Source organism: Vigna umbellata, chromosome 5 (assembly GCF_029865625.1).
Source record: "Vigna umbellata cultivar VRB3 chromosome 5, Vumbellata_1.0, whole genome shotgun sequence".
Lineage (NCBI taxonomy): Eukaryota > Viridiplantae > Streptophyta > Magnoliopsida > Fabales > Fabaceae > Vigna > Vigna umbellata.
In genome coordinates, this window is record NC_142169.1 from 30,424,273 (window position 1) to 30,446,631 (window position 22,359).

Here is a 22,359-nt window from a genome sequence, read left to right on the forward strand (position 1 = left end):
ATTTTTAAACAATATGCAGATTTCACCTCTTTTTACATTTAGTCTTATTTTTAGATTTAAAAAGAATATTTTTGTGACATTTTTTTATTGTAGCGTATAAAATATTTATGGCATGAATGCGTATAAAAATCCAAACATCAAATATTAACCTTTGCACATTAAAAAATTTGAGTATATTTTCAATAAAATTGAATAAACTTAGCAAAACACATTATCTATTTATATATATATATATACATAGGTTTGATAACGCCCTGTTGATTAAGGGTATTTTAATAATTTTCATTATCAAAATTAAAAAAAAAAATTCCCCAAACCTTTATTTACTTCTCTCATTTCTCTCATCCTTTCTCTTTCATTTCTCTCACCCCAACCTTTTCTCTATCATTCCTAACTCCAATTGAAAAAATCAGAAACACTTACCTAACCTAATCCATCTTCCTCACTTATCCAATGTTTCTCTTTTATCTCCATACTCTCCCTCACCCACATACAACAACCCGCGACACCGCAATTTGTTGCTCTTGCTCTGTTGGTTCATTTGTTTTCCACTTTAATAATAAAATAATTGATGCTGTTGAGGTTGATTTTTAATTGGAGGACTATGTTATATATTTTTCCTTCTTATTATTATTAAATTTCATTTTTAAATTAAGTCACAGTAGAGATGACAGAGAAAAGGTTGAATTGAGAAAAGAGAAAGGGTTGAGAAACATGAGAAAGGTGAGTAAAGATTTGGAAGATTTTTTTATTTTTTAGTTTTATTTATATTTTAATTTTGATGATAAAAATTATTAAAATACCATTAACTTTAAAACTTAAAATCCCTTAAACTTAAAATATGATACACATGGTTAAAATGTACTAACTAAAAAAATAGTTAGCAAACCTATATATATATATATGTTATAAATAAATAAAAATAAAAAAAAGTGTGTCTCCATATTGTTTGTTGCTGAGACATGAATGAAGGAAAAATACGAAAACGAAAGTAAAGGAGCCCTCTTCTTCTCCTTCTTCATCATCATCATCATCATCTACTGAACTTGGAACTGTGTGTTGTTGTGTGCGCGCATCATCGTCACCATGTTATCCAACTCTCGATGAACGCTATTCGTACTCTCCAATTTCTCAGCTACCAAATTGAATCAATTCGCTCAACTCAGACCTAAGGGGCAACTATTCGGAAATGGCGGTTTCCGAAGAGGAATGCTCTTCAGCGAAGTCTGGTCCTTCTTCTTCTTCCTCCGCCTCGCGCTACTACCTCTCCAAATGCGTCCTCAGAGGAAGCGTCGTTCTTCAGGTCCTCTACGCTCACATTCGTTCTCCCTCCTCTAATGACATCATTTTTGGCAAGGTGAGCTTCTTCTCTTTCTTTTCCCTTTATGTCTCTTTCTTTCGCACATTACGGAAAATCTACCTTATGGTGTGTTGCCACTACACGCTGCAGTGTAGAGTAGGTATTGTATTTGGTGTAATTAACTGAACTGAGCCGAGCCGAGCCGTGTGTTTCTCTTGTCATATTGTTTTGATTGAGATTGGGATGACATGTTTTGTTGCTCCTGTTTATTTGTGATTTCAGGAGACGTCTATTGAATTGGTGGTTATTGAGGATGATGGGAATGTGCAATCTGTGTGTGATCAGCCCGTCTTTGGCACCATCAAAGATCTTGCCATATTGCCTTGGAACGAGAAGTTTCGTGCACGTGATCCTCAGGTGTGTTGCTCGGTTTGCTAACTGTGCTCAGTTTGTAAGGAAACCATTGTATCTGCCTGTTTCTGAATCGATGAAGTTATTTGTTGTTGTGAGTGGATTACTTTTATATGCCGAGGTTGGTTTTATTTAGTCCTTTTTATTTGGTTCTGTAGCTGTGGGGTAAAGACCTTTTGGTTGCTACATCCGATTCTGGGAAGCTGTCGTTGCTCACGTTTTGCAATGAAATGCACAGGTTTTCTTGCCCTGTCTTTGTCTCTTCTTTTTTTTTCACTGGATTGGTATAAGACGTTATGGTCGAGGGTTTCCAGTTCAGTTTATTAGTGCATTTTTAGAACATCATAACTGTTCTTTACAAGTCAGGAACTGGGTTTAGTGGAAAAAAAAGATATTAATAAGATTTTGGCACCTACGAAATTGATCCATATTGAAATTGGTCTTGAGATTAACTTTATTGATGTTGGCATGCAATCATTCTATTAAGTTATTTCCAAGTATATGGCGTATGACACTATCAAATCAGTATGTCTATTCCATTAATTGAAAAGTAACAGAATAATTGCAGGGATCAAATTCACATATTTATTAGTTGTTGAGCATCAGAAAAACTGAAAATTTTTTGGTGGTATCAATTTTGTTATGATGGATCAATAATTTTGGCAGTACTGAAAGTTTATTTAACTCAAAAATAATTAATTTTTTTGATTTTTTAATTTAGTTATGCATCTTTGTAGGTTTGTTTCTGTAACACATATACAGATGTCTATTCCTGGAAACCCATTGGATCTTCCTGGAAGAAGGTTAGCCGTTGATTCCAGGTGATGTATTTTCTGGTCACAGAAATTCTTGGAAAGCATCTACTTTGTCTTTTTTACCATCTCTCAGTTATGTGTTTCAGTTCCATTCTGTAAGCATATATTACTCTGCAAAACAATAAGGGAAGTCCTCATAATTGGTCTACATGAGCTTCTAGGTCAACCACATAAATTACTTTGGTTAATAATAAATAGGTAACATGGCTGATAGGATCTCCAGATCTTAAATATACTTTTGTAATCATATTTAAATTCTTCTAAAATATGTGTGCAACCTGAGTTAAATAGCCCATTTTGTGTAGCAGAATCCAACCCGAAATTTCCCTTATTCCTGGTAGTCTCATCCCTTATTTAAATCGAGGCTGATGCTATGATTCACTTTTGATTGCCCTTGCTAGATTCACTATTATTTCAATCCTTGAATGAAATACCCAAAATATTGGTTGTTGGGCAGCCATTTTACCTGGACTGTTAACTGTTCAAGCTCCTGTATGCAGTCATCTCATCTTGGCTCCCTACTTGCTGAAGATCTCTAAGCTGTGGCCATTGCTTATCCATCTATGTCTCAAGAAATTCATATTGTTGTTTTTAAGTCATATTAGGCTTCTTTGCAACTGCGGATCCTTTACACAGCCATGCGAGGTTCACTTGAACACTTGGACATGTTTCCATCACTCAGAAGTACTAAACTTCTGCTTGAGCTATTCAAAAGGTTGAATCTTCTCTGTTGAACATCCGTAGTTCTACCTTTTTCACCTATTGTAAGTGGTCATCCATACAATTCCCTTGAAGCTTCTTCCATCCGGATGAAAAAGGTGTTAGATATATTATCTTTATTTTATATTTATCTCTTATTTTTAGTTAGTTTGTTATTATTTTTTCTTTGTATTTTGGACTTAGTCCATATTTCTTGTATTATAAATAGAGGACCCTATGTTTATATTCAACACAAGGGGGATTAATCTCATATATAGTTTTCACTATATTCAACTGAAGGTAATTTCTCTATGCCCTTTGTCAACATCTCCATTAACTTCTCCTGGTGCTCATGCCTTAGACCATTTCCACCAGAGTAAATCTGAGACTGGGTACTTAATTTTCTTGAGCTGCTACTCTTGCCTCCATCTTCTTCCCTAGGATTTATTTGTCTTCCTCTCCTTAGTTCGTTGCTCTCTGTTCTTTGAATCTGGCAGATTGAACCAGTTTAATACAAAACTGAATCCAATAGTAACAGAATTGAAAAAAGTATAGCAGGAATGAATAAGAAAAATGATATATGTAGCTTATATTATTCCGACTGAGGAAAGTTCAGTAGAATAATGTCTGTACTACCCAGAGCTCTGTTACCATAGGTATTTCAGGATGCCTTCCTCACTCCCCTTCTCTCCTATATCATAAAAATACATTCAACTATTCAATAACTAACAGCCTTCTTCCCTTTCGCTCTTACTGCCAATTCATCATTCTTCTATCTTCCCTCTATTCCTTAGTGTAAACCTTCTAAATTCTGGGCTCACGAGACAATTGCAGAACCCATATTCCCCTCTGACCCCGTATAGCCCATTTGAGGCTTTAACATTTTGTAAGTATCTTTTTATGGAAACAAGGATCATGGATAAGTTTTGAACATGAACATCTTTTAAGGTTGTGAATGGATATATTTTAACATTTCCTATGGCAACTACTGATACAAGCATGCCACACCTATTTTTTGTTATTGCTGGGACAAGCAGAATACGTGGAGAAATATTTACATGAGGGAATTATATGGTTTGCAGCTATGGAATAAAAAAAGTGCAAATCAATGAGAAAGATGGTTGAGACATTAAATCCAAACAGTGAAAGCATATTTATACATGCCATATTACAAGTACATGATGTTTTTCAAGCTTATGAGAAGAGTTCTTACCCTTTCCTCTCCTCCTGCTGAAAAATAGTCATTGTGTTTTACCAGACTGACTCTTTCTAATAATTAACTGAGTTCGCAATCTCACCTTCGCAGAGTCTAGAGATCAAATTGTCCGACAAACCCTATGGTTAGATGCAAGCGTAGTTGAGTTCAGTTACGCTATGTAATTGCATATAGATGTGTGAAGTATTTGTTGAAGCAATTAAAATTTCACAAAGAAGAAAATTGGCAGCTTATGTTGAAATTCTAGCGCAGGTTCCTGTTGTTCTTGTTGAATGATAGCTTCAACCAGAAAGAAACAAAAATGGAAAAAAAAGAGTTCAGTACTTGTTCATAGTGAACAGGTAATGATATTAGTTGGACTTGAACCAGCCCTGAATCAAAGAGGCATTGGAGCAAAACTACCTGTAAAACATGCCAAGCTGCTGCAAGAAAATTTTGGTGGCGACTGGAAGTTACTGGAATTCTAGTTGAATTTTTTAATCTCTGGCAGTTTCAAGAGCATGGTCAGTCCTTCTATGGAAGTTTTTTTTTGAAGCAGAGTCGCACTTGGATTTTGAGCTCTAATACAATGTGATATAACGAGAAAGAAAATTTTTCTGCCTGTGCTGAAGTGTTTTTTCCACCCAGTAAATTGAACTTATTTATATAAAAGGGACAGAGATAACTAAAACCAAACAATTTACAAGAGAAGAATTAAAATACCCCTAGTTCTTAAGATGTATTGAACCTAGCTATACCAAGTGTGCTACTTGGAAAAAGAACATTGAAGAAGATCTTGTTTGCTAAAATGTCTTTTTTCCAACTGTATGCTCCCAATAGAAGGCATGGTCAGTTTGCTATATAGGATTGAGATTTGCTTAGTATTGGATTGCCATACCAAATGGTAGAAGTTTAAGGGGAAGAAAAATAAAGGAACTTTTATTGAAAGAAAAAAAAGGAAAGTAAAAGAAAGAATCCTCCATGTAATTCAAGGAACATGGTCCCTTCCTGTTGTACCCCACTTCCTTCTGTCGTAAACCTTCTCAATTAGAGGTTTCTTAGTAATACTCTTATCACTTAGCTTCCAGTAAATTCTTTTAACAATTTGTAAACATGTGTCTTCATATGTTTTGTTCATAGTGTTGGTGATTTTCCTTTATTGATATGGCTAAATAATAGAGTATATATCGAGTGCAAATTTAACTTTACTAGTTGGGTTAAGCTCAATCCAAAATTCTCACATAGTATCAAAATTTACCGTTACCAGGTATGATGGGCTTATTAGCTAGCCACTATTAGACCATTTACAAACATCTTGTACCTTGAGATATATAGTCATTGGTGTGAGAAGGATGTGTTGGAGATTCTTCATCTTTTAGAAATATAGCAAAAGTATACATGTGAGGTACAAATATCATCTTACAAATCTATTTTATAGGTTTTAATTAGACTCGATCCTAAATTTTTATACATAGCATTAAGCTTTATCACTGCACCCGTAGATTAAATTTAAATCCTTCCAATAAACTAGTTTCTAATGCCAGTGAATTATTTCACTGTCGGTTAGGTGACTTGTATTGTTAACACACTAGAGAGCTATTTTCATAATTTTTTTGCTATATGTTCTTGTGTACGCAATAGAGTAATTTCATGATTACATTTGTTCTTCGCGAACTCTCTAAAAAACTGAACCCGTTAGGTGAAGGGTCATGAATTATTTTATGTCTAGCACAACTTTTCATACAAGAGTCCCTTGTGCTTGAAAGCATATACATTCCTTGGTCCCATCATGTGTGGGTATTCAACTTTAATTTAAAAGTTTTGAAGCATAAAAAACCTCATGGTTAAACAGGTTTGATATCATGTCAAGGTCTTACTCATCTAAAATCTTAAGTTGTTGGATGAAGGCTCATGTATAGTTTCATACTTATTGTCCAATGACAAACGGAAAAAAGCATGGTAAGCCTTTTGGTGAATATTACTAATGCCTATGTTTTTCTTTCTGCAGTGGTTGTTTTATTGCTTCTAGTGCATACGAAGATCGGCTGGTTATGTTTTCTATGTCGATGTCCAGTGGTGATATCATTGATGAGGTCCAAAATTACTATACCATTCTTCATTTTTGAAAAGCTGCATGTCAGTGTGCTTTATGTGTGTCAGCAAAATCTGTATATGAACATGAGAGAGCTGTTTTATTTTAAAGGTGGTATTGGCTATAAACTAGACATACATATAGGGCATGATTTTTGGTGGATCTTTGAAGAGATTGAATTTTGAAGGTTCAACGTATCGGCTTCTTTTACTAACCTTTCTTTTCTTTTTCTTTTCATGTTGTAACAGTATATATTGTTATCTTATTTGTATTTTTTATTTTGTCTAATTTTGATAATTTGATTAATGTCTGAAGAAATATGCTTGTGATTTTTTTGGCTTAATTCTAGAGAATTCTATATCCTTCGGAAAGTGAAGGAACTGCAAGCTCTTCCAGAAGCATCCAAAGAACCAGTATGCGTGGTACCATTTGGAGCATCTGCTTCATTTCACAAGATTCCAGACAACCAAGCAAAGAGCATAATCCTGTACTTGCTGTTATTATAAATAGGTATGGTGAGGTGATACAATGTTGGCCACTCACAAGTTTATTCTGCCTTGAATACACCTCTGTGATGGAAGTTATCTTCTGTTTCTGCTGTGTACTCACTGAAGCATGCATTTTTTTTGCACTACAGGAGGGGAGCCCTTCAAAATGAATTGCTATTATTGGAATGGAATGTTGAAGCACACAAAATATTTGTTATTTCTCAGTATGCTGAAGCTGGGCCTCTGGCATATGACATTGCTGAAGTTCCTAACTCCGGGGGACTTGCATTCCTGTTCAGGACTGGTGATGTTCTCTTAATGGATCTTAGAGATCCCCGCAACCCATTCTGTGTCTATAAGACTAACTTGAACATTTTGCCAAATGCCATGGAAGAGCAGACTTATGTGGATGACTCCTGTAAATTACACGATGTTGACGATGAACGCTTTAATGTTGCTGCCTGTGCTTTGTTGGAACTGAGCGATTATGATCCTATGTCCATAGACAGTGACAGTGGTGGTGCTAATTCAGGCTACAAATACATATGCTCATGGAGTTGGGCACCTGAAAATAATAGAGATCCTAGGATGATCTTCTGTGTAGATACTGGGGAATTTTTTATGATTGAAGTTCTTTTTGATTCTGAAGGCCCTAAAGTTAATCTGTCTGAGTGTCTCTATAAAGGTCTGCCGTGTAAAGCACTTTTGTGGGTTGAAGGTGGATATGTAGCTGCCCTTGTGGAAATGGGGGATGGTGTGGTTCTGAAATTGGAAGACGGAAGGCTATGCTATACAAACCCTATTCAAAACATTGCACCAATCTTGGATATGGCAGTTGTAGATTATCGTGATGAGAAGCATGATCAAATGTTTGCTTGCTGTGGTGTGGCTCCAGAGGGGTCATTAAGGATAATTCGAAATGGTATTAATGTGGAAAATCTACACAGGACTGCTTCTATATATCAAGGGGTAACTGGTACTTGGACTGTCAGAATGAAAATTACTGATTCACATCATTCTTTTCTAGTTCTATCGTTTGTTGAGGAAACCAGAATATTGTCAGTTGGGTTAAGTTTTACTGATGTGACTGATTCAGTTGGTTTCGAACCTAATGTCTGTACTCTGGCATGTGGCCTTGTGACTGATGGTGTACTTGTTCAGATCCACCACTGTACTGTTAAGCTTTGTTTGCCCACTAAAGCAGCTCATTCTGAAGGTATCCCTTTGCCCTCTCCTATTTCCACATCTTGGTCTCCAGACAATGTGAGTATCAGTTTGGGGGCAGTTGGGCATAATTTCATAGTTGTGTCAACCTCTAACCCATGCTTTTTGTTTATCCTTGGGGTTAGATTGCTATCAGCTTATCAATATGAAATTTATGAAATGCAACATTTGGTACTGCAGAATGAATTATCATGCATTTCCATCCCTGGACAAGAAATTGAGCAAAAACCATCAAATTCATCCATTTCAGCAAATAATAGTAACATCTCTTCTTTCCAAAGTGGAGTGGACATCAGTAAAACCTTTGTTATTGGTACACACAGGCCCTCTGTGGAAATTTGGTTTTTTGCACCAGGTGGAGGAATTACAGTAGTGGCTTGTGGGACAATTTCATTGACTAATACAATAGGGACTGCCATCAGTGGTTGTGTACCTCAAGATGTACGACTTGTATTTGTTGATAAGTATTATGTTCTTGCTGGATTGAGGAATGGAATGCTTCTCCGCTTTGAGTGGCCGGTGGAACCATGTCCATCATCACCAATAAATATGGTGGATACTGCTTTATCTTCTATAAATTTGGTCAATTCTGCAAGCAATGTTTTAGGCAAGAGAAACGACCCTCCTTCAACACTTCAATTGATTGCCATTCGACGCATTGGCATTACTCCAGTTTTCTTGGTGCCACTAGGTGACACACTGGATGCTGATATAATTGCTCTTAGTGATAGGCCTTGGTTGTTGCATAGTGCAAGACATAGCCTTTCGTATACTTCTATCTCATTTCAACCTTCCACACATGTGACTCCTGTTTGCTCTGTTGAGTGTCCAAAAGGAATATTGTTTGTTGCAGAAAACTGTTTACATCTGGTAAGAAAATCATATGACAGCATCCCTTGCTGCCATATTTTTTTGTTCCTTTATTTTTGTGTTTGCACTTTCTTTTGTAACTTATTGCATTGAAGATACTTGTAGATGGTATATTTAAATGCACAGAGAAATCTGAGATATATTTGTTGTGATTACTATCAATTATATAACTTGTGTGGTGGTGAATATACCATAATTTTATTAGATTGTCTCATTTCATTTCTTAATTTTTGCTGGTCCTGTTTCTTAATGGTGTCTAGTAAGTATTGTTCATATTTTTGAGTGTAGGGAGGATAATGTCACTCCCTTGGGGCTCACCGTCAAAATATATAGGAGGTTTGAGATGGAAAAGGGTGCATATTACAATGATTTTGGTTAGTGTAAAAGTAGTAACCAAATTATGAATGAATGGTTGGGGAAAGTCAGATGAGAAATTAGTTATGCAAATGGACAGCTGGTAACAGGAGAGTGGATAGCAATAATCGGGAAAGATTTGCAAGTGTGGGAGGGGGGATGAGAAATGGGTGGGGGCCGAGTGAGGGGAGGAAATTGTTAGGTAAAAGTTGTAGTTCATACAGTTTATAAAACATTTTTTCTTTCTATCTCCATTGGATCGCTCATTTCATCCCAAATTTCTCTCGTTTCTCTCTTTCTCATTATTGTAAAATTAGATGCACATTGGTCTGGAGAAACCATTGTGTTGTGAGTTATCTTCTCTATGGATTTCTGCATTTGAATTCTCATAAACCAGAGGACCCTGCTTCATTCTATGATCTTGTCTTCCAAATATTATTAGTTGATTTTCAGTCCAAAACAGATAAGTTCCGTTAATTAATATGATTTAGGTTTAGATTACATACTCAATTCAAAATGAGAAACATATAGCTTTTTTGCTCACCAAGAAATAACCACTGTTTTCATTTCTTGTTTTATGCTTTGTGTGGTTCTTATTGTTTTGCTGTTTTGACTTGTACTGTATTTATGACTTGATACTTTAGGTGGAGATGGTTCACAGCAAGAGACTTAATATGCAGAAGTTTCATTTAGAGGGCACTCCTAGGAAGGTCCTGTATCACGATGAAAGCAAAATGTTGCTAGTGATGAGGACTGACCTGAATTGTGGTACATGTCTGTCTGACATATGTTGTGTGGATCCCCTAAGTGGATCAGTAGTGTCGACTTTTAGACTTGAACTTGGTGAAACAGGAAAGTGCATGGAATTAATAAGAGTTGGAAGTGAGCAAGTGCTTGTTGTTGGAACTAGTCTGTCTTCTGGTCCAGCCATAATGCCCAGTGGTGAAGCTGAAAGGTATGACATTTAGGTTTCCTTGTATTTTGAATTTCCTTCTTTGTTTTAAATTCACAAGCTCATTGGTAGGAATTTCTTTCCTTTGTACTATCAAATTGTGAAACTGCTAGCTACCAATTTTCCCTGAACTGCACATGGCTTTTATGACTTTAAACGAGCAGAGCTGCTGGTGAGCTTCGTGCAAGTTCCTTCTCAAGGAGTGTACACATCTCAACTCTCGAAAAGAAGAGTTTGATTCATGCTTCAGTGACAACTGAGTCCTACTAGTGTGCAATAATGCCATGAATAAAAGATAAGTAGTATAATTGATTAATGAAGCTTCAGGTAATAACCAGTAAACACCAGTTCCATCACCTACCTTACTGCCCTTAAATCAACCAGTTTGGGACTCAGTTGAACTTTTTGTTCATTGAAGTCTCAAATGTAAATTTTCTTAAGAGTACACTGTAATCTTCTGAACGGTCCTCCTTCTTTCCACAGAGATTTAAACAGGTGGGCTCCTGGAATCTTTATGTGGCAGAATGAGATGCAATTTTCTGATTATGCTCGAGTGTATTTAGCACCCAGCAGAATGGTCTTTTCAGGAGTATTACAAAGATAATTAATGCGTAAAGAATTTACAAGAGAGAAATTAAGATACTGATATTTCCCAAGATGCATTGAACCTAGTAGCTTTACCAAGAAGTATGTAGGCTTAATGTAAAAGTCTGAGAGGAGAGGGGTTTGGTCAGAATGTCTTCATTCTTCTGATTAAGAGCTGGCGTATGCTGAACCAATTAGCTTTTGTTTAGAATTTTCTCCATGAGAAAGAAAATATCAGGTCCCATGTCATGTATAGTTTTGCATGAAGAAAGGGAGTGTGGGAGTGTAAAACATTGCTTATATTTACTTCGATAACCCTGTATTGCATGTATGGTGTTGAAAGGTTAATATGTGCATCCGTTCTAGAAATTTATGCGCTTCATATTGATTACCATATTCTAATAGGTTGCTTCTTTTGCAGTTGCAAGGGTCGTCTTCTTGTTCTTTGTCTTGTTCATGCGCAAAATTCAGATAGTGGTTCAATGACATTCTGTTCAAAGGGAGGGTCATCATCTCAAAAAACTTCGCCATTCCATGAAATCGTTTCATATGCTCCTGAACAGTTATCAAGCAGCAGCCTGGGCAGCAGTCCTGATGATAATAGTTCTGATGGCATCAAACTTGATGAAAATGAAGTATGGCAGTTCCGATTGGCTTATGCAACAAAATGGCAGGGGGTGGTTTTTAAAATCTGTCCTTATCTTGATCGTTACTTCTTGGCATCTGCTGGCAATGCTGTAAGTAGCAAATCTCTTGCCTTTTTCTCCATTCGTTGTGTTACTTGCTTACTTTCCTAACTTTCCCAAAAGGGTTCCAAATCAGAAGGTTTTGTATCTGTTATCTTCATTTGCTTTATACAGTCTTCTCATCACGTTAATTTCTTCCTATTCAGTTCTATGTTTGTGGTTTCCCTAATGACAATCCTCAAAGAGTGAGAAGGTATGCTATGGGAAGGACGCACCACATGATAACATCTTTGAGTGCACATTTTACAAGAATTGCAGTTGGTGATTGTCGTGATGGAATCATTTTATTTTCTTATCATGAGGTGAGTGGTGATGGCGGTCTTCAGTGTATTTATTTTTCAAACTAAATTAAAGGACTAAACTAAAAATTAGGGTTATCCTTTGTACTCCTTTCCTTCTTAAAGAATTTGTATTTTTTGTGCCTCTTATACCTGTCTTCATTTCCATTTGTATTAAAATTGTTGTGTTATGGTTGAGGTGCAAAATGAGAAGTACTCATCGGTATGCATTGCATTTTCATGTTATGAACCCGTCTTTCTGGTTTTTCAGCTGCAATTTCTTCAGTTTTGAGGATCCCCTCTTTCAATTCTATCTTTGTCTTTCATCTTAATGAAATCTTTGTTTACAAAAGAGAAGTTATCTTGTATGTTTAATAGTTTATGATTGATATTTTTTTATTTTTATAACGTTTCTTCATTTAGAAAAGTCAGAGTGCTGCTGAACTTGTTTAGTTTGTATGTTCTATGCTAGGAAGCTAGAAAATTGGAGCAACTTTGCTGTGATCCATCACGAAGGTTAGTTGCTGATTGCATTTTGATGGATGCTGATACAGCTGTTGTTTCGGATCGAAAAGGAGGCATTGCTATTTTATGTTCAAATCATTTGGAAGGTATGCTTTTCCTTGTGCAATTCAATTCTAGGGTTTACTTTCATCTTTAAAATTTTGTTTTCTCTTGTACCTGGGTTTTCAAAATGTAATCTATAATGTTTTGCCAGTTGCTACTAATCAAAATATCCCATTTCTGTTACTTCTGATTATGTTTGAATGAAATAGAAGAACATCATATTAATTTCTATTAAATATTTTGCCTGCTCATGTAACATACATAGTGGTCTTCCTAATGAATGGTGGAATCAATGCATTTTCATTTGAAAATACGAATAAGAGTGTAAGACCTTGTAGTTTGTGTATGGTAACAAGTTTTTTTCAAAGCTTCAGTACCACCCAGCTTTTATGGTGTGACTGGATTGTGCTGTTTGGACCATGCTTAATGGTGTAAATGACTTTATCTTTAATAGAATGTGATATATTAGTATTGCCCATGTCAAGTTGCAATGCTGGTTAAGATTTTGAAAAAAAAAAAACAGCCTATTTTTATCCTTTTAGCAAGCTTAAAGCTATTTGTTCTTTTTTTTTTATATTCCCCCTGAAAGTAAGATTCTAACCATATTTTGTTATTGGTTACCTGCATCAGATAATGCAAGTACTGAATGCAACATGACACTAAGCTGTGCTTATTTCATGGCTGAGATTGCCTTGAGCGTCCAGAAGGTATATTCTTTAAATGTCCTGGAAGAATGGGTATTAATATGCCTTAAATCTCGTAACTTTTATAGAAAATTTGATTTGTTTGAAGCAGAGGTTGCCCAGTGCTGTAATCGATCACTGCAATGGTGATGTGAATTACACTTCAAGAGATCATTTTTATATTACATGAGATTCTACTCCTTAAGCACTTGCTCAATGATAATTGTCTGCTATCCAACTGTGAACTGTGCTAGAGCATGTCTTCATACGTGACTCAAAATACCAAACAAACCTTTTTGTTTTTATTCTTTCAATTATAGTCCTTTCTTCTTTGTCTGATATATGCACCAAAGGTGAATGTTCTCTGGCATTCTGATTCTATGATAACGGAAATAATGCTATTCACCAATAAAGACAGATACATGGACTTGAATCCTAGAATTATTGCTTATAAAGCATTATTTTACACTGTGATTTATAAATATAATATAAAAAAAAGTTAATCTCTCTTAGAAGTGTTCCAAAAAAAGTATTTCCAATGACTCATCAAGTGTCTTGGTGCAGTAGCTCATACTTTATGGTTTATATATGTTTTGGGATTGGTGCAACTAATAGCACTACCTAAACCAGAAGGGCTCTGCTATGTTTCAGAAGCCCCATTCATTACTACTTCATGTATTTTGGCATTATATTTTGTTGATTCTATACTTTGGATTAACTTCTTTGCTCTCAGAAGAACACTGATGATCTTTCATATTGATAATTTTGTTGTTGGATTTATTGATGACTTGTTCTGTAACTTGTCAATTTGCTTGTACTCATCCCCTCTCTTATTTTAATTTTCTTTTTCGGTAATTTATGTTTTATTACTCAGGGCTCATATTCATACAGACTTCCAGCTGATGATGTTTTGCAAGGCGGCAATGGCCCCAAGACAAATGTTGATTCACTACAAAATACTATTATTGCCAGTACCCTGTTAGGAAGCATAATGATCTTCATCCCTTTATCAAGGTACCAAAATATGCTGTCAGTAACTCAATAAATATCCAGTTGAACATTAGTTGGGTTCAGTTTGGTCATTCTGGAACTTTTTATCTTGCATGATGTTGGTAGAGATAGATTTATTATAGCTTTCCTGGTCTGACCAAGTAAGGACTTCAAACATTTTGTGGTCCTTGGTCCATTTTAAAAGAATGGATGAGTTTTATTAAAAAGAAATTCATTTATTACTTTTTTGAGTCAAACCAAGAGCTTTTCTCAGAAGTTGTGATATTAAGATAATTAAGCCAAAATATGGTACTCTTCTATGGTTTTTTGCGTATCATGCCCATTTCTAAAGCTGTATTTTTGGTATTGTACCAGAACCTTTTCTTATTTCTTAAATTGAGTTATTCCTTGTTGATGTTATGACAATTAAATTGCCATTGTAAATCTGCACAGACTTTTTCGCCACCTTCTAAATACTTCGAGGAGCAGGGATATAGACCCTGAATGGCATGACTTGCATGTAATGTAGGCATAACTACCTGCATATGTACAAGAGCCTCGAGACTGAGAAGTGGCGAATCAATTAGAGGCAGAGAATAATAGAAGGGAAGGGAACCATAGTTCCAGGAATGAACAATATTCTGACTTAGAAGATAAAAAATAATAACAACTTAAATTATGCTTCAGACCTTGAATCTACAATTCTGTTTAATTGCTATTTTATCTGTAAATTTTCGTCTTATTGACACTGGTATATCATTATAGAAAATAATTGCGTGCATACAGTTTCACCCTAATTTCTGACACAATCTTTTGCAACTGCAGTCCAATTTACATGGGGTGGAATGTGGATGATCCTTGTACTAAGATATTTTATTGTCTTGATGATGATATGGTTGACCATGTGTTCCAATATAGGAGCTTTTTCTTTTTTAACTTTACTGCATTTAGTGTTTTAGCCTTGATAATTACATGAAACAGTAAGTAGAAACATTGAGTTCCATCTAAATTTTCATTTGCGCCAGTTATCTGCTGAGAATAAGATTGCCCTCTGAGGATTCAGTTAAACTGATTGTACGGATAAAAAGATAATATATTAGCTGTTAATATTTATTCCCCCATTGATGAGGGATTGTGGAATGGAAATTTTTGTTGGTAGAGTGTCATTTACGAGCGTGTTGCTTTGTTTTGAAGATGTGAATGTTAAAAATGTTTTTAGCATTACAGAATACTTGTAATGGTATTCTGTTTGTTAGAATATATGAACCGTATCTTGGAGTATCCTTTAGGATTATAGAATATACGAAGTCTTTATGCCCAGTACCAAAAACCCATAATTTCAGCACTAGTGAAAATTTTAGATGCTGTTTATTAACATATATAATTAGCACCTTTCAGCGGATTGACGAGTTTTGGGAGGCGATGCTCTTGTGCTTTTTACTTAGGCATTAGTTTTTTATATGTATGAGAAACACCATTTATCCTGTGTACAGGGAAGAATATGAGTTATTAGAAGCTGTGCAAGAAAGACTCGTTGTCCACCAGTTGACCGCACCTGTTCTAGGAAATGATCATAACGAGTTTCGCCGTCGTGAAATTCGAGTAAGTACTTCACTTCAGTTTATTATCATGTGATGATTCATCATTTCAATTTTCCTCTTAGAATAAATATTGCTCACTAATTGAATATGGTTGACTCAATCATTACATAGAATAGATTTTGCCGTTCATATCCTTGATTCGTGCTATTTTTCCTTTAATTCATGTTTGATTTAGCATATTTGAAGGAAATTCCTTTTACTAGCTTCCTGATAAAGCATTTTTAAAAGGAACACAACTATTGAAAAGAATATGTTGCCAAGCATGTTTTCTTACATCTAATTCATATTAGGGTGGAGTACCCAAGATACTTGATGGTGACGTGTTAACCCAGTTTCTGGAGCTGACAAGTATGCAGCAAAAGATGATTTTGTCTTCCGAGCCACCTGATATAGCAAAACCAAGTTTGAAGCCACTCCTACCCCCCAATGTTTCTGTAAATCAGGTGGTTCAACTTCTTGAACGAGTCCATTATGCTCTGAACTAATTCACCTTCCACTTTCCAACTGTTTTTTTACAACGGCACGCAGAAATCGGAACATGTATATGCAGTTCCAAACAATATTTTTCGTCAACAGTTGCGTGCCTGCCTCTCAAAGTGTGCTGATATAGACCTCAAGTCTGTGAAGCCAAAAATCAGGTGGTAAGATTCCTGGTCCTCAACGTCAGGTGCACTCTCTGCATCGGCATCACTTGGTCTCTGTCTCTGTATCTGTTGTACTTTTCATGAACCTATACTGTAGGAAAATATCTTTGGCACCATAAATTGTATATTAGTTAGTGAGGAGAACAGTTTTTTTCCTTAGCTATTATGTTCAAGTTTTAGAATTCATGTATATTAAATAAAATCATTTTTGTGAGTTCTTTTCTTAGACCTTGTTCTTGTGTAGTTATTCATTATTCCCAGAGATTTTGTCTTTAGAGTGCTGCTGCTTAAAAAGTAAGGTTGTTTTATCTGTAGTTGGATCTGCAATTGGTCGTATCTGTAGACTGTATTGGCACAAGTTTGTAGAATGATTGTTCCACTTAAAGATGTCATACTATACCGTCTCTTTCTCCACACACACAATAAGAGAAGAGATAGACAAAAGAGAAAAGTATACAGAGCAAAGGAATACAACGAAAACTCAATCTGTGCTCAAATATGAAATCCTAAATCCCTCTAAAAGAATTCTCTCACTAAAGAGAAACTAAAACTAAAGTGTTTATGCAAACTAAGAAGGTTTAATTAATTTGAAGTCGGTAAAAATTAAATTTGATTAAAATTTAAAATTAATGCCTGAGACAAATAAAAAAGTGAGATCATAATTCTGTATTTAATTGGAATTCTAGTTATAAAGTATGTAAGCTGAGAAAATAATCGATATTGATAAAAAAAACATAAAATACTAATTTTAACATATATTGTGAAATGTAGACTAGTTTTTTTTTATGGGATACGATCCAATTAAAGTTTCAAGTTTAGTTCATTCTAAACAATTCGATGCAACTAACAAAAAGTCGGTGGATATTTCCTTAGCACTAACAAATATTTTTCCTTTTTTTTCATAAAGAAAATGGTCAAACCATTTGAGAGGTTTGGATAGTGTACACATTTTACCGTTGTATTATGTTTGACTTGAAAAAACTTATGGTTGTGTTTTACATTCACAATCAAAGTGAATAAAATATATTGAAAATGTTTGGCATAACAAAATGTCAAAGTTCACAATAAGAAAGTTGAGTCTAACGAATCTATAGCATCCTTACCTTATAAATCCCACAAATCATTAAAACGTTCCTTCTTTCATAAAGATAAAACCTTTCCTTAGTACAAAGGTCTTAGTTGCTTTTAACTATAAAGTCAATTCTAAAAACTCAATTATTATATTTCACTTTCTTTATTCATCTCATAGAGAATCTTCAACATATTCTTCAATGCTACCTTTTCACACTTGCATACTTTCTTTGGTAACACTAAAATAACCTTTTTCACTTAAATGACTCTTGCTTGTACAAACAGTCTTCCAAATAAAAACATAATAATAGTTTATTTAATGTTTGAAGCCGACAAAATATGTCATGTTTCATTCAAATTGCAAAGAACAAAAACAAATTATATATATGAATGGTGTAAACAGTTTAGTTAGTTTTGGCTTAATATGTAAAAACAGACTAAAAATTCCGACTCGTCCTATTAAAAAACAAGTTGATTCACTAGTTTTTTTTTTAATTATATATAAATATATATTAAAATATGTTGTGAATATTTTTTAAGTTTTAATTGATTGATTAATATTTTTTATCAAATAAATTAAAATAATTATTGTTTCTATATGCTAACTTATTACATTATAATTAATAATTCAAAAATTATAATATATGTTTGCATCTTTCAAATAATACACAAAAAATAATTTTCTTAAACTATTTTTTATTTTAATTTCTATCTAAAAATATGAAATAGCAAATCATAACGAATTGACCGATTAAAATTTCAATCTAAACGTGTATTGCCATCCGTAATTAATATATATATTAGCAAAATTTTAAAATTAATTAATGCAATTTATAAAAAAAATATATTATAAGATAATTACGAATGTGGTGTAATAAATTGTGTAGCAAGTATGGTGGCTGCATTGATGCTGCTTTTATTGGGTTTGCAAGTCAACTGTTGACTTTATGCTTGCCGTGATGTACGGGGAAATAAAATCTCGTGTTTTTTTTCATTTTGAAAATCACTTTTTTTTTTATTCTTTAAGTGATTTATGAGGAAAAAAAAATTCAAATCACACATTTCAAATTAAAAGAATATAAAGTAAACAGAATTTTAAAAAAATATATTAAACTAATCTTTGAATATTTTAAAGAAATTTAAATATATTTTATTATAAAAAATAATAACCAATAAAGGTTGCAGATTGAAGCTAAATGAATAAAACTCAAACCAATATGATTATTGCTTCTACAATCACTGCAAAGAACCTTAACCATAAAAGTTAGTCCTTGTATATTAAAATAAAACAAATATTTAATGCATGCTTATAACATAAAAGTGTAATTAATGTGAGTTAATCGAGTTTAGTTAAATACTCTGTGAGTTGAATTTTGTTTAACAACACAATGTAATAATAATTAGGATTAGTTATTAAGAAGTTGAAAAACTGTAATTTCATAAAATAAAAGATTTCAATAGACAAGGGATAATTATATTTATTATATGACAATGTATAATTTATTTATTAAATAGTAGTTAATTATATATATTTTATGAAATTAAGTTGAGTTATATTTAGTTACTTGTGAATACGGGTTCACGCGTCTTATTTATACTTTTTTACACTTTCTGCACAATTTATTTGGTAAAAAATGTGTTATTTGATTTTTTACTTATGTAAAATAAAATTATCATGTCAATAATTATAACTTAAAATATAATTGTTTTATTTTTTATTTTTTGACATTTTTTATTGAATAATTCTATTTTTTAACATATGAAACACTTTTTATTTAATAAAATATGTAATTACACAATCTCTCTAAAATAATTATATAATCTCTCTATTTAAAAATAATGACCACATACATTTATTTCAAATCATAAAATTATTTATTTTTTTAAATGGTATTATTTTAACATAGCAATATAGTAAAATAAGTGGAATTATTCTTTTTCTAAAATTGACAAAAAATGTTTTATTATACCTTCACCAGGCGGCCATAAAAAATACACACACATACATACATATATATATATATATATATATATATATATATATATACATATATATATATATATATATATAAAATTTAGGAATAATATATCTAGATTTTCTTAATAAATAATGTATTTTTTTAATATTTATCTACTCATTTATGGCTATACAAGATTAGTATTTTACTCAAACTTTTCTATGGTTGTAGTACTTTTACGTGTGCATATAATGATAAAAATATTGAGTGAAAAACTTGATTGTCAAGTTACCCACACTCTTTGTTATTAAATCAACTGGTCATGTTTAAAGGCCAGTGTACTAAAAAGAAATTACTGTAAATTAAATTAAAAATGTATCATGGTTTTTATCCTGTAATATTTCACAGTTCTTTAAAATGTTAAGAAAAAATTTTAGTCGATCATGTTAGAAAAAGAAAATCATGAATAGACTAAAATATTTGTTTTTCTCTTAACCATCTAGTTATTGAAAGTTAACAAAGATGCATAATTATTTGAAATGTTAAGTGTCATGTTAAATAGAGTATAATGTTTTATGTGGTGAATAGTATCAAGAAGTTCTAGTCTATTGGTTTTGTTTGGCATAATATGTGAAGGAGATTAACCTTGTGTGTGAAATTCATTGACAATAACTTTGCAGAGTAGTAGAGATAATCACAAGTGCACGCCTCCAATGAGTCTGATGTCAATATATGTATCCATATAATTGAATTTAGAATATCTTACTTATGTGCATATTCTTATATTGTGTCTATCTATGCTTAAATTGTATCTATAACATGACTTATTTGGTATTAGATAACTCTTTTGTACATTAACTTACCTTTTTCGTGTGTTTTAAGTATCTGTGTGTTTGTTTATCACTTTTGCAATGATCACTACTACTGTAAAGATATAGGCGACTTTGGAAGAAGAGGGCTATGCTATTTTGTAACTTTTTTTTGTTGACAGTGATTCTTATGTATAGAAATTTTTAAAAAACTTTAGACAACATTAGTTTTTTATAAATCATTTGAAAGAATTTAACTTTGTTTAATTTTTTAATATATATTTATTATTATGATTATTGTATTAAGATAACTGCATTGATATTATATATATTTTAATTATCTATTTTGCATTATTAATTTTATAATATTTTATTTCATAATTTATATTATTAAACAAGATGTTATGTTCATCTTTGCGATCGCTAACTATACATATCATAAATTTGTAAAGATTAAATTTGCAATTTATTTATTAAATCAGTAATCAATTAATACACTTATTGAAAAATTTGAAGGAGATAAAATACATATTAAAGTGTCTGAACTATTTAAATATAACATTACTTGAAATTAAGTCAATTTTACTAAACGTACTATAATAACAATATATGAATATACTTTCTGAAATATTAATTAACATTTAGTTTTATAATAGCTTATTAAATGTAAATAAAAAGTATTCTATAATTTTTTTTAAAACAATAAGAAAAATCACCAAAAAATTTGCGATTCTTTTTTTATTGCTAGATAGATTGTTCGTAATTAATATGAAAATCTGCAAATTCTGTGAAGTGGTTGTGATGGCTGAGCAACCTTTTCCTTTTTTGCCAATATCTTGGACTTTGAATTTGAAGGGATTCATTCATGCTGTGCTCTAAATCATTCATTCATATGGATAAATATTTGTGTCATTTGTCAACGTTTTTAATGCAATGATATCTCTGTTCAAAAGGAGTTAAATAAATTGGATACAATACAGAAACTAATGAATGGAAATAAAAAATAAATAAAATTTATGTTTTAATTAAGGATAATACAGAGAAAAAAGAAAAATAGAATTATGAATAAAAATATGTAAAAAAAAATAGTGTTTTACTGTAAAATTGATACGATTTATTTTAATGTATTCGTACAACTAAAAACAAGAAAAAATAGTTTAATTGTTGTGAAATTTTAAATGAGATAGATTAGGCATATTTACCCATAAGTTATATGAGTTGTCATATAACATATAGCTGCACCACTAATGTTTATGATTTTTTTATATGCTACTCAATTTTGTTTCTTTTATTGTTAATTGTTTATGAGTCTAATACCAAATATCACTTGAAAAAAAATTAACTGAGGTGGATTCAAAAGATTTACCACCAATATAATATATAAGTTATTATATAAAAAATCTGACGTCAGTTTTAATACAAAATATTTATAAGTCTTTTTTCCTTATATAATAAATTACTTTTTATTTTTATTTAACATGAAACTTTAAAACTAATACTTGAATTTAACAATCATATTTTCTGCATAGTTTATTTATTATGACAGTTATTTGTTGACTGAAATAACAATTTTAAAGGATTAAAATATTATTTTCAAACTAAACACACTTTTAATGTCTAATTTCTTTGAAGAAGAAACGTTTGTAGATCCGATGTCAAAGTGGGATACCAAAACTATCTTATTTCTGTTAAGATCAATTGGTGACTGTATATTAGTTTGAATGAACTAAAGAATATTATATGTAAATTTGTAATAATAGTTGGTATTGAAACTCTCTCATCCATTAGATATTAATTAATACCAATTTATAATATATAAATAATATAAATTTTATTTCTCAAATAAATTATTAAATTTAAAATCTACTTCTGATGTAAGAGTTATTTGTTAGAATCTTTCTCCCAAAAATCACAAAACTATTGAAATTAATGTAAAAAGGATGCGCGAGCAAAGTCATCCGTCTCATAATTATATAAAGTTGCTTAGTTGTATAGAAAGTGACGTGCATAATACCGTCAATTGAGCA

At 32.5% G+C, this 22,359-nt stretch overlaps 1 protein-coding gene across 2 annotated transcripts; it reads left to right on the forward strand.

The window, feature by feature from the left end:
• The first annotated feature begins 934 nt into the window (after positions 1-934).
• LOC124830416 (Cleavage and polyadenylation specificity factor (CPSF) A subunit protein) lies at positions 935-16,720 on the forward strand. 2 transcript variants are annotated; one of them, XM_088115249.1, is made up of 16 exons: positions 935-1,357; positions 1,583-1,717; positions 1,870-1,949; positions 2,449-2,532; positions 6,429-6,513; positions 6,862-7,022; positions 7,150-9,094; positions 10,093-10,403; positions 11,407-11,722; positions 11,878-12,033; positions 12,482-12,620; positions 13,207-13,283; positions 14,134-14,273; positions 15,743-15,851; positions 16,141-16,293; positions 16,379-16,720. In XM_088115249.1, the coding sequence occupies exons 1-16, from the start codon at positions 1,190-1,192 to the stop codon at positions 16,493-16,495; spliced, it is 4,176 nt and encodes a 1,391-aa protein (XP_087971375.1). In that variant the 5' UTR covers positions 935-1,189; the 3' UTR covers positions 16,496-16,720. The 2 variants fall into 2 exon arrangements, with proteins under 2 accessions (XP_087971375.1, XP_047160075.2); XM_047304119.2 differs by having other exon boundaries at positions 936-1,357; positions 16,141-16,720.
• The last annotated feature ends 5,639 nt before the right edge of the window (positions 16,721-22,359 follow it).